Below are 13223 nucleotides of genomic sequence, written 5' to 3'. Positions count from 1 at the left end.
GAGCACAACATAATATTCCTGCCTTCATTGGACACACTCTTCACCAAAGTGTGTATGTGTGTGTGTACATGCGTGGAATTTAACATGACAGAATTAACTGGCTGTATTATAGCATTATGAAATGTCATTTTAGGAGAAATCTTTAGGATTGGCCTGGTTATTTCTAAGATCACAAAGGGAATCAGAAAACTAATCATGTGAAATCTGAGTTAAATTCACAAAATATTAATACCAGAGACTGTCTTACTATCAACAAGGAGCCCATGGGTGTTCAGGTAACAATTTTCTCAAGGTGTAAGGAAATAAACTAGTGGATTTAGGACTTTGCTCCAAAAACAAAAAGGCAGACAAGGACACTGAAAGAATTAAAGTTCATCTTTTGATTTTGGGCATAAGTCTCCAGGTTGTTGTCATTTGATACAAATCTTTCTTTGACTGTGTTTTTAGCTCCATGTTTTTAATTCCCCGTATATGCAACCCACTCCAGTGTTCTTGCCTGGAGAATCCCAGAGACGGCGGAGCCTGGTGGGCTGCTGTCTATGGGGTCGCACAGAGTCAGACACGACTGAAGCGACTTAACAGCAGCAGCAGCAGCATATGCAAAATACATTGGGACTTTGGAGTTCACAGTATTTTATCTGCTTATTTCACCTGTTCAGCAGAAGCATTCATTCGAGCTGAATGCATGTATTTCAGGCCTCCTCTGGAATGCTGCTTCACAAATGACTGCAAAATTCTGTCCTCATCTTGAAGGAATTAGATAGCTTCCCAAATTTTTATTTTGTAGTTTATGCTTAAAATTATTATGACAGAAATAAAACCAATATTGTAAAGCAATCATCAATCAATTAAAAATAAATACAAATAGTTATTAGACTTGTTAGACATGATATGCACTTTTTGAACCTGCTTCTCAAGGAATTTAAATACAAAATTATGAAAAATCCGTTAGTGTGTCTGTTTCAAAAGTACCTTTGTAAAAAGGAAAAGTGTGGTCATTTTTTAAAAAAACCATAACCAACATTCTGGGATTGTGAATGCCAGCTAAAAAGATGTGACAAAAAAGTGACCAGTGAAAGAAGAGCACATTTGGTATGGATTTCAAGCCATCAAGAGAACATGTCAGAGAAACAGAGGATGAGCTTTGGTGCTGGCTCATGTTGCTGCTTGTGCATTAACTAACAGGAGAGAAGTAAATAGCGTGTGAGAGGGGGATAAAATAGACGTTCTGGAAATAATTATTAGTGCTAAAATTTCTGCATCTAATTTTGGAGTGCTTACATTTGGAATTTCACATGCACAATGATAATGTGTGTTTCAGGTTTGTGGAGAAAAACAACGCTTTGAGAAGTTGATGGAACATTTCAGGAATGAGGACAATAACATAGATTTTATGGTGAGTTATTTCAGTGCTACATTTAATAAAGCCAACTCAGATCTAGCAGTTATTTCCTAAATCCACTTATATTTATATATTATATATACATCTGTATTATAATGTTACAAAGGATAGGAAACAGTTTTATATGCTATAGATTCAAATTTGACTTGCTCTCTTCATCTGTATTTGACCTTTATGGCATTTATCTCAGGTTTTTTTTTCTATCAAAATTATTTATTGGTTACAGTGCTTTTGTTGACCTTTGAACAATGCAGGGAGTTGGGGGCTCCAACCCTCCCCACAGTGGAAAACCCTCCTGTTAACTTACAGTGGTTATGTGGTTACTCTGGTTACGTGGTTTCACGTCTGCAGGTTCAATCAACTGTGGGTCATGTAGTACCTAGTCTTCATTATTGAAAAAAATTTGACCTGCACAGTTCAAACGCATCTTGTTCAAGAATCAGCTGTGTTTTAGCAGATAAAGGGGGAAGCCACGCATTTGTGAAAAGAAAGTTAACAGCTGGCACAAATGCCAGCAGGAGCCAGCTTGAGCAGTCAATGGTGGTGATGGTTTAGTCGCTAAGTTATGTCCGACTCTTGTGACTCCATGGACAGTAGCCCACCAGGCTCCTCTGTCCATGGGATTTTCCAGGCAAGAATACTGCAGTGGGTTGCCATTTCCTTCTCCATGGGATCTTCCCCACCCAGGGATTGAACCTGGGTCTCCTGCCCTGCAGGGAGATTCTTTACCGACTGAGCTACCAGGGAAGCCCTGAGAAGTCAATAGTACTGCATAAGAATCCTTAAAGTAGAAACCAAGAGTGTTGGATCATTGTGCCTTTTGCACACCCCATCCAGTGGCCTTCTCCAGACTGTTCTCCAAGACTGAAGTGCTTTGATTTGTAGACCTGGTAGTATATATCCCCCAAATGAACACACAGCAGTGATTTTGTGTTTTCCTCACTTGATTACCAGCTCTAGTAATTCTCTGAGGGCACAGTGGTATTGCACCTCTCCTTAGTGGAGTAAATCACATGTAAGCTCATGTGATTCAGCATCATAACTATCATCCTCAGGGACAAAAAGCAAAAGATTCTGAGCACCTCTGAATCTGTGTACCTAAGTCTTAATCATGAACTGAAGGTAGACTCCACTATAGAGGATTTCCAGAGCCAGGTCACACCTGAGTATACCCAGTCTAGTTTGACCCAGTCTAGTTGACCTCGGGATCTTCTGGACCCAGGAGTTCTTTTACTGGGGCTTAATTTCCCAGATCCCATCTAGCCTGGGGCAGATAGCCTGTTCACTTCTTCTGTTGTCAAGTTTTCCAAAACCTGTGCTTATGATGCTAGGCAGTTTTCATTTGAATTGCTTCAGTGCTTATAAAACATTGGCTGTAGCTTTGCAGATTTCTAACCCTTTTTATATGAAAGATGTTTTCTGGGTCTTAAAATTTCATGTGTTATCCTAATTCTTGGCCCTTTCCCAAAACATATTGGTTGAAGTCTTTTATAGAGGTTTTCTGCTCCATAAAGCATATGTATATATACTTTTAAAAAAAGGTAGAACAATAAATTTGAAAGAAGGAATACATTTACCCTGACTTTTTAAGTTCTTGTTGTTTGGATTTTTGTTGGAGTGTTTAAGGCCCTGGTGACAAAGATGTAAAGAAGCCGTGCCCTTGCTCACCTGACCAGGTTCTTTTCTCTGCCTTTGTAGGAGGAATTTGTTCATTCCTTTAGGGTTGAGATTGCAAACTGGAGGCTCCAGGCTGAAGCCAGCATACATACAGGCTTGTGAGTTTAGTCTGACAGTGATGTCCTTCCATCAAAAAAGTTGGAAATTGGGCCTAAAAATACAGATTTGTAGATTTTCCTGAGAATTAATTAAGTTCTGGTAATGCTTGGTCCCTGTTCTTACAGAGTATAAGCTGCTGGCACTAAGTAGTCCCTATTCCTTAAGTTTGAAGGTAACTGTGACAGTTTGTTACAGTCCACACCATTCCTTATTGTATTACACATGACCCACTTCACTCATTTATCATACATACCAGATCCCTCTGCCATTTGAGTTTCTACTGAATTTATAAATGGTGTTAAGCCCTTTAGAACACCTGCACTGTTGACAAATGAGAGCATATTTCCTGTCAGTTCATTTATTCACACATATATATGCATTGGGAGTCTTATTTAAATGCTGCTAGTATATCAGTACTGTGTGCTCAATTCTTGTGCCATCTAGCAAATATTTGCCTCTAAGGCATATCATAATACTCACAGATCATTTATAGACCTGCTTTCAGAAGAGTAACAGAAAAATGCCAAAATCCAGCCATATTTTTTTTCCAGATAATGAGGCTTTTCATAAACTATCTTGGGAATGCAATTAAGTTGTCAAACCTCCCAAACACCATATTCCCTTAAAACATAATATAAATGCTTCAGATGTTGCACAAGACCTTTCTAAGTATTTTTTGGTGGGCAAAAGAAAACAAAAAAGTGACAAAGTCTTTTTTAGCTCATTGACCCATAGCACTTGAAGCAATTTTTTTTAGTAAATCACAACCGAGTCCCATGTAACCTAGGGAGTTGACACGTCTTCCACAGATACCCAGTGGATAACATACACTCAAAGAAGAATCTAACTTGATAAACAATAATTTAATAAAGGTAAAGGAAGAAGGGCTTGGGGGATAGAGAAAGGGTGAAGCAGTTTGCAGAGTAAATGTGAATCTGGATCCCACAGTCACACCTCCTTTCTAGTCTCTGGGTGGTTATAGAAGAAGAACATCAGAGAGAGATTTTCCCTGTAAATAAACTGACTGTCCCTACTGAAAATAAAATAGCTACGTTAAACTCTGTTTCTGTTGTTTACTAAACTGGGGTCAGGTTTTCTCTGTGGCAGATCAGAGCCACTGATGCAGTTGTGGGAAGAAAGTAGCAAATCCAGGACTTTTATGGAATAGAAACTGGTTGGTTGTTTAAAATGGAAAAATGGATCAGAAGTTCTGTTGCTCTCCTGTTGGTATGGCGGGTCCCCCAGTATAGTTTTAGAGGAGATCACCTTGTGATTGCAGATGATTTAAATGTTCTTCATTGTAATAATTGTCACTTTTTTACAGTGTACCTGTAATAATTTAGTTTGTTCTATATGCCTACAAGGCTTTTAAAAGATACCTTTACTGAGATTAACTGGGGCTTACTTGGTGGCTTGGAAGGTAAAAAATGTGCTGCAATGCAGAAGACCTGGGTTTGATCCCTGAATCGGGAAGATTCCCTGGAGAAGGGAATGGCAACCCACCCCAGTATTCTTGCCTGGGGAATCCATGGACAGAAGAGCCTGGCGGGCTACAGTCCATGGGGTCGCAAAGAGCTGGGCACGACTGACATACAACTAACATACCATCCAACTTACACATCTAAAGTGTGCAGGTCAATGTATTTTTAGTATATTCCTAGGGTTGTGCCATCATGACTACAATCTAATGTATGACATTTTGTTGCCCCTCAAAGAATTTCTGTACCCACTAGCGGTTATTTTTCCCATCCCAACTCCTAGGCAACTATTAACCTACTGTCTGTCTACACATGTTACCATTCTGAATATTTCACATGAATGGAATCATAATGTACATGGTCTTTTGTGTCTGACTTTTTTTTTCTTAGCAAAATGTTTTCAAGTTCACTCATGTTGTAACATGTGTAGGACTTCATCTTTTTCATTGTTGTATAATATTCTGTATGCATATGTCACATTTTAAAAATCCATCCATTCATGGACATTGGGATTCCCCCCCCTACTTTTTGGTTATTATGAATAATGCTACTATGGCCATTTGTGTACCCATTTTTATATGGATGTATTTTTTTCATTTCTCTTGATTATGTGTCTTGAAGTGGGATTGCTGGGTAACATGGTAACTCTGAATAATATTTAGAACAACTGTCAAGCTTTTCAAAGTGGCCGCTTGACAGTAGTTTATATCCCCATCAGCAGTGGATGAGGGTTCCAGTTTTTTCATGTTTTGTCTACACTTGTTATTGTCTTATTGATTAAAGCCATCTTAGGGGATATGAAGTGATATCTTATTGTGGTACTGCTATGCATTTTTGCACATTTAAAAATTTTTTTCATTGAAAAAACAATTCTTTTTAAATTAGTTTATTTTTAATTAGAGTGTAATTGCTTTTTAATGTATTACTTTCTGCTATGGAACAACGTGGATCAGCTATATGTATACATATACCCCCTTCTTCTTGAGCCTCCATCCCACCCTTCCAGGTCATCATGCAGCATCAGAGTGAGCTCCCCGTGCTATACAAGGGCTTTTGCATTTTAAAATATTGTAAATTTTTTTTATTGTAAAATATTTTTAAAGATCCAGTGAAACAAAGGAAAAGCAAATTGGTAAATGAGCTTAGATTTGTGAAATTGAAAGTATATGCCTATGATTATGCTGAGAAAATAAGTTTGGACCTCTTCTAACCTGTTGGCAATTTTATTTCAGGTGGCCTCTATGCAGTTTATTAATATTGTAGTCCACTCAGTAGAAGACATGAATTTCAGAGTTCACCTCCAATATGAATTTACCAAATTAGGCCTGGACGAATACTTGGATGTAAGTATAGCTGTTAAGCTTTGGTTCCAATATGAGACTTGATTTATCATGGACCCTCAAAGATGCACTTCCATAATGACCAGAGATCACCTAAGGCTCTATGCAGTCATGTGTTGTAGAGCTAATTAAAAGAACCTGTCTGAGTGATGTGATCTGTCCGGGAAGCTGGATTCATGCAGGTCTCCTGGGACCTGACACTGTCTTCTGTCAACAGCATTTAGTACCTCTTGGAGCGTTGGTGCAGCTGTCCTCTGCTTTTGAGCTGTCTGGGTCAAGTCTTGCTACACCCTTCATCAGCTCTGTTGGGCACTGTGTGCTCTTAGTTACTCTAGGGACTCCATAAATGCTTAGAGCATCAAGAAATAATGAGGAAACGGACACTAGAGACTTCCTTGTGTAGCTGTTAAATTCTGCTTAAAGTGTTTGTGGCTTTAGAAATTCTGCTTTTAGTTCTTGGGAGAAGAGAGATCTAAAGTTTCTCTTTCTCTTGCTCCCTTGCAGAAGTGCTTAGCTGGTTCCCTGAAATTCTTCCCCTTAGGAACAAAGTTGATGTGAAAATCATAAGTAGACTTAAGTAACTGTGTGTACACAGATGTCCTTTGACACTTAGGCAGTTTTGTTTTCCCTTTTGCATAAGGAATGATTCACCTGAATTTGAAAGACTGCTGGCGATAGGGCGAGAATTGTTGACCTCAGTTTCAAGGCTGATTCTAGAAGTGAAGAAAATACACGTAATTCCCTTGGACATCTCCAGATTTCACCTGGAGAGTGCATTGTTGTTAAGGGGGAAGCCAGAGAACTACCCTGATGGTACCCTCAGTTTATTGAAAGGTAGAATCGCTGAGTTGGTTACTCTTGAGCTCATGGCCTTATTTCTCAGACCAGCTAGGCTGCCCTTGAGTAGACTGGCCTCATGTTGTCTAAAGACTCCATTCAGGTTTGTTGTTGTTGCATTGCACAGTCATGTCCGGCTCTTTGTGACCCCATGGACTGCAGCACACCAGTCTCCCCGTCCTTGACTATCTCCTAGGGTTTGCGCAAACTCATATCCATTGAGTTGATGATGCCATCCAAATACATTATACTCTGTCGCCCCTTCTCCTCCTGCCCTCAGTTTTCTCATCGGATCTTTTCCAGTGAGTCAGCTCTAAGCATCAGGTGGCCAAAGTATTGGAGCTTCAGCATCAGTCCTTCCAATGAATATTTAGGATTGATTTCCTTTAGGATTAACTGGTTTGGTCTCCTTCCTGTCCAAGGGTCTCTCGAGTGTCTTCTTCAGCACCACAGTTCGAAAGCATCAATTCTGCATCACTCAGCTTTCTTTATGGTCCAACTCTCACATCCGTACATGACTACTCAGATGGAGCTATGAAAGATTTCCATTGAAAAGTTTGTTTAAATTTCTTTCCTGTTAAAGACCCACTAATATATTTAACAGCACATTGTATTCAATAGTTTTTCCCTGCTTTGAACTAGGGTTCATCTATTCTCTTTCTCTACATTCTCCGAGAATAACAATATTTGAATGAAAGTTGGGTGTATTCCTAATGGTGTTTTGGGTTCTGTTTTGTGATGGTTACACAGAGCTCATTTCAGGCTACAGGATATGACAGGTAGTGACATCAACACCTGTTACTCACTGTGAATCTTGTGAAGAATCTCACTAAGCTGCTGCTTCATTTCTTTTCTAGACTTTGCCCTTATTCAGAAATTTTTTTTCTTTTCTGATTCATAAACTAAGATAGAACATATTCTTTTCAAGACAGCTAAGATGTAGAATTCTAGATTAGACCCAGGAGAAAGATCCATTTTCCTGAAACTTTATTTGTAGAGCAGTATTCCTCTTAAAAATGTAAGATTTTTTCCTAAACTCTTTCTCTAACTTCCTGGCTTCTTGGTGGTGAACCTTGATAGATAGAAGTGGTTATAAGTAAGCATATAATAAATGCTTCATTAGTTTACAAAAACCCAGCCTTGTAAGTCACCATTATCTGTTCAGTAACTGTCTACTGGCATCATCCAAGTGCCAGATATTATTGTAACCACTCACTTGTTCCCCAGGGAGAGACATGAATTACAGTACTTGTAAAAAAGATGGACTGATTTATTACTCAACCTCTAATTTTACCTTAGAGTTGGTTGACTTCCTTTGGGATGCCTGACCCTAGAATGCTGAGAATGGCAGAAAGCTTCCTAATCTGTGCTTTGGGAGCCATGAGCTTCTCATGTTGGGCAAGTGTCTTAGTCATCTAATTATGGAGGATGGGTTCAAGAAATTACTGCCAAAATAGTCCCCAAGGCTAATAAACTCTATCAGTGTCTTTCCCGCCTCCCAACCTCACCCCCAACCAGAACTGTCATCACTACCCAGGCAAGATACCACCCACTCTAATCTCTTCTACCACACAGATACCCCTCAGGGTTTATGTTACTTGTGACAGCTGTTCCCTTATGATTTTTCTATTATCTTGATTTCATCTGCATAAAAAATGTTTTAGGTTGAAATATATCTGCATGGGAAATCTATCTACAGGGAGGATTAGGGAGAAATGTGTGTATATTTGGGAGAGGGTAAGTACCAGAAAGTAATCTGATGATACCCTCTTAGATGATTACCCCAGAGTTTTCCTAAGGAGGATGAGATAGAAAACCCTCTCTTGGAAGGAACAAACAAAAATATGTAGGCTGTTGGGTAACTATGTTCTATTTGACAGTTATGCTAACACCATGTTCTCTTGCATTTTGATTTTTAGAAGCTGAAGCACACGGAGAGTGACAAACTGCAGGTTCAGATTCAGGCTTACCTGGACAACGTGTTTGATGTGGGAGCTCTTCTGGAGGATGCTGAAACCAAGAACGCAGCCTTGGAGAGGGTGGAGGAACTGGAAGAAAACATCTCTCATGTAACTACCTCTCAGAAAAGGAAAAGTGGCTAACGTTTTGGCTAGGTGCAAAACAGAATAGATGTTAGCTTTTATGGCTTTTATGACAGCAAACAGCAGGATGTGGAGTCTAGGAATGAGCTGCAACTTGAGCTAGAAAGCAACCTGAAGCCATTCTGAGCCCTTTCAAAGAAGGCAGATGTGTTACTTACAGCTAAGTGAAACTCACTACCTTGCCTTCATTCACTGCTCCGTTTTCTGCTGCATCTAGATTTCCCTTTTAGTTATAAGCACAGAAGCATTACAGGATGGTGTTAAAAAAAAAAAAAAAGATTGGTATTACCTGGGAGGAAATGCAACTCAAACATTTCGGTTTGGTGAAGTATTTTCTTCTGAACATGAGTACCTTGTACCAAACATGTCCACGCAAGCCGTCGACAGGCTGATCCAGTGACCTTATGATGTGGGTCTTCACCTTCCTGCCTCATGGGTCCTTAGGTTCTAAATAGATTCATCTCAAGTGGTAGCATTTTCAAGGAAATCAGCAAATTTTCCCACATACCCATTTCTTTCAAGGAGTGTCCTCTCAGTATAATGAACAGGAACATGGTACTTCTTGAAAACCCAAACACTGTGAAGACCAGATTCTTTTGCTGAATTCTTATTGAAAATGCCCTTGATTGTGAAATGAATTGTGTCTCTTTGGAGAGGTGTGGTTTTCCCTCTCTGAACAGTCCACTTATTTTCCCCTGCATTTCCTGGTATGTCTTCATATGTGTGTGTTCCATGTCATTCCCTTTTTCCCATCTGTCTGAAAAGGGGAATTTTCATGGCCAAGTTGCCAAAACCCCTCCCTTTATTAAGTGCTGTGCTGACTTAGTCGGCACCTGCTTAGGAAGAGAATTTACGGGCTCTTCCTTTTTTTTTTCTTTTTGTCTCTTCTCTTAAAATACGTATTGGTTTGGTCAAAAAGTTTGTTTGGGTTTTTCCATAAGATGTTACAGGAAAACCCATACGAACTTTCTTACCACCCAATCTTGTATTCTGAACCTGGTCAGCAGTAAATCTCCACTCTCCCTCCTCATCATTCCTCCCTGATTTTCTTTACTTGCTGTTATTATCAGTGAGATGTAAGGAATCAGAAGTCACCCAGTTTTAGAGCCTTATGTGAAAAGTAACTGTTTCATTGATGGCTCATCCCCTCTTTCTCTGAAGCCTCAGCCAGCACTGCATGACCCTACTTAAATAATCTGCTATTGTCATAACCACCTGTTTATTTGAACTACCCCTCCAAAATGAGTTTTATTATTGAAATTCCCCAGTGACTCAGTGAAGAATCTGCCTGCCATGCAGGAGACGTGTGTTCAGTCCCTGGGTTGGGAAGATCCTCTGGAGAAGGAAATGGCAACCCACTCCAGTGTTCTTGCCTGGAGAATCCCATGGACTAAAGAGCCTGGTGGGCTATAGTCCATGGGGTCAAAAAGAGTCAGACACAACTGAGCAACTAAGCATGTCCAAAATGTCTTGTATTTTTGGGATAATTTGGGTCACAACAAGCAGTAGTATTTTTTCAACTGATAACTCAAAGTAATAGAACCAACTTTTCTCAGTCAACAGTTTTCAAAACCTTTTGCCTAATAGCCCTTTCTTAGGGAGGGAAAGGTGACCAGTCCACCTCCCTCACCCACTATTCTCTACTCTTGCGGGCTCCTGCAGAAATGGAGATTGACACATTGTGGATATGGAAGCACTAAGGAGCTGACACATGCGTTTTGTTAAGAGTCCCTTGTAAATGAATTCCTGATAGAAACAAGTTTGTATTCAGGACCATCTTCTAAATATTAACAATTTCAGAAAACAACTTGGGGTACACATGCTGGACTCTGAGGGGCCCTTCATGTCTCTGAGCTCCGCTTTCTGAAAACCAAAGACCTGGTCAGAATAATCCTGTGTCATGACAAATCTTTCTTTCTAAACTTGACAGTTGTCAGAAAAACTGCAGGACACGGAGAATGAAGCCATGTCCAAGATTGTGGAACTGGAAAAGCAGCTCATGCAGAGGAACAAGGAGCTGGATGTTGTTCGGGTAAGTGTGATGGTGGCAGCTGCCCCAGATGGGCATTGTGGGGAACCAGCTCTGGCTTTAGCCCAGTAGATAGAACCCGGATATGGTCACGGGCTTCCCAGGTGTCACTTGTGGTAAAGAACACGCCTGCCAATGCAGGAGACACGGGTACAATTTCTGGGTTGGAAAGCTCCCCAGGAGGGGGAAATGGCAACCCACTCCATTATTCTTGCCTGGAGAATCCCATGGGCTGGGAGCCTGGCGGGCTACAATCCACAGGGTTGCAAAGAGTCTCATATGACTGAAGCGACTTAGCACGCACACATACATGGTCATGGCAGAGGGATGCATGGATGTAGCATATTTGCTGGAACCATTTCAGAGGTGAAACTCCAAAGTAACTCATAGTCAGAGTATGTCTTTATGTGTGTGTGCAATCAGATACTAGGGGTTCACCAGTTCCTTATCACAGGTTTTTGGGAGCAACAATATTTTCCCATCTGGATAAGTCTGAGTGGATTCTGTGGATCACCCATTTGGTTGAAAAGAAAAACACAGCATGGATTTAATTCATGCCACTTATTTATTTTTATTAGGCTTTGCACTTCTTTGTATTTCTTTGCTTTGCTTCTGCTTGAAACCAGGTTTGCTGGTTGCCTTGGAAACAGTGAAATCACAACACAGGCAAGACCTACTGGCATTCACCAAAAAGAGAGAGAGAGAAAGAAGAAATGCAAAAGTAAAATCAATCCATTTTATTATCAGATAATCCCAGCTATTTTGCTTGGCTTTAGCATTGTTTTTATTTACAGGTCAGGTATTTATGGGGTACCATCCATGTGTTTGAACATAAAAATACCAAAATGCCTGGAAGGCTTTTAGGCAAATGGCTGGCTTTTATGCCCCCATTAATGACATGGCACATTTTATGCAATGGTTATCATGTCTATGTGTGTTGCTTGATATTCTGACAGGTCCCACAGTTAACTCTAGGAAATTTGTTTTCTGGCACACCATTGAGACAAAGTTGTAGCATATGGCCTCAATTCAAGTTCAGACTCTCAGATTATTAATATTAGACAGGGTGTGAAGAATGTTTCCCTGCCTGCTAGAGGTTTGTGGTGAGAGATCACGTGTGTCAGGCCCAGAGAGTGAGTACCATAAAATCCTTTCACTGGAGCCTCTGTGGGCCCCTTAGAAAAGGAACCAGGACAGCCTTTGAATTGAAAGTCATGACTTCTTTGTTTTCTGCTAAGAACCTAGACAGAAATAAGTAATTAGTGGAGGGCAGCACTGGACTGTTTTGTTAACTGCATCACCAAAGGGAAAATTTAACAACAATTGCTGTACTGGACTCAGCTTGGTCAAGGGGGCATTGTGAAGGCCAGAAATATCCATTCAAAACAGTCAGCCCCTGGTTACTCATGAGTGGATTATTCCATGATTTGCAGATTTTTAATCCCAGTCTGACTTCTATCCAAGTCTGATATAGGGACCTTTTGTCTGCTGTTAGCTGATATGTATCTAGGAGTTACGATTGAATTTTAACAAAACTAAAAGGAAAACATGCTGTACTATCAGAATACCCTCAGGATATTCTCAAGTCAACTATAAAATTATTTTTGGATTACCTCTGCCCTTTTCCTCTTCACCTGTGGGGAAAACTGATTTAGCTGTATTTATTAAAGGAAAGAACTACATTAACAGGAACAATTGCTAGAATGCATGCATTGCATGCATTACCAGTGAATAGTTGATAACAATGAGACTTTATAGGTTCTGGCCAAATTCCATAGATTTTCTATATTTATATATAAGTATCCTTTTTCTTCTTCTTCTTTTTCTTTTTTTTCCATTTTCTTTACCTTCAGTTTGCCAATCTAATGGTAGTATGTATAGATGTCATGTGAAGACAAACTCCTGACCATGGCCTCTTTTGCAGGAAATCTACAAAGATGCGAATACCCAGGTTCACACATTAAGGAAAATGGTCAAAGAGAAAGAAGAAGCCATTCAAAGACAGTCTACCCTAGAAAAAAAGATTCATGAGCTGGAGAAACAAGGGACCATTAAAATTCAGAAGAAAGGGGATGGGGACATCGCCATACTCCCTGTCGTGGCTTCTGGCACATTGCCCACAGGGTCCGAAGTGGCAGTGGGTAATTTCGTGGGACCAATACTGGGGGCCACCTCCTCGGGACCCTTGCCTCCTCCTCCCCCACCACTACCTCTGTCGTCAGATGCATCTGAAGCGGGTAAGAAGCCTTGGCAGGAGAA

General features: G+C 40.2%; 1 protein-coding gene across 11 annotated transcripts in view; it reads left to right on the top strand.

The window, feature by feature from the left end:
- FMNL2 (formin like 2) overlaps positions 1 to 13223 on the top strand; it is a 323788-nt gene that overhangs the window by 284847 nt on the left and 25718 nt on the right. For all 11 annotated transcript variants that reach the window (XM_070476194.1, XM_070476200.1, XM_070476198.1 and 8 more), the window contains 5 exons: positions 1322 to 1396; positions 5889 to 5999; positions 8753 to 8902; positions 10866 to 10967; positions 12889 to 13201. In XM_070476194.1, the coding sequence (XP_070332295.1) occupies positions 1322 to 1396; positions 5889 to 5999; positions 8753 to 8902; positions 10866 to 10967; positions 12889 to 13201 (751 nt within the window). The remainder of the gene's footprint in view (positions 1 to 1321; positions 1397 to 5888; positions 6000 to 8752; positions 8903 to 10865; positions 10968 to 12888; positions 13202 to 13223) is intronic.

The sequence above is a fragment of the Odocoileus virginianus genome, chromosome 13 (genome assembly GCF_023699985.2).
Source record: "Odocoileus virginianus isolate 20LAN1187 ecotype Illinois chromosome 13, Ovbor_1.2, whole genome shotgun sequence".
Classification (NCBI taxonomy): domain Eukaryota; kingdom Metazoa; phylum Chordata; class Mammalia; order Artiodactyla; family Cervidae; genus Odocoileus; species Odocoileus virginianus.
The sequence above is the reverse complement of the archived record's forward strand: the minus strand, read 5'-3'. Positions and strand labels throughout refer to the sequence as shown.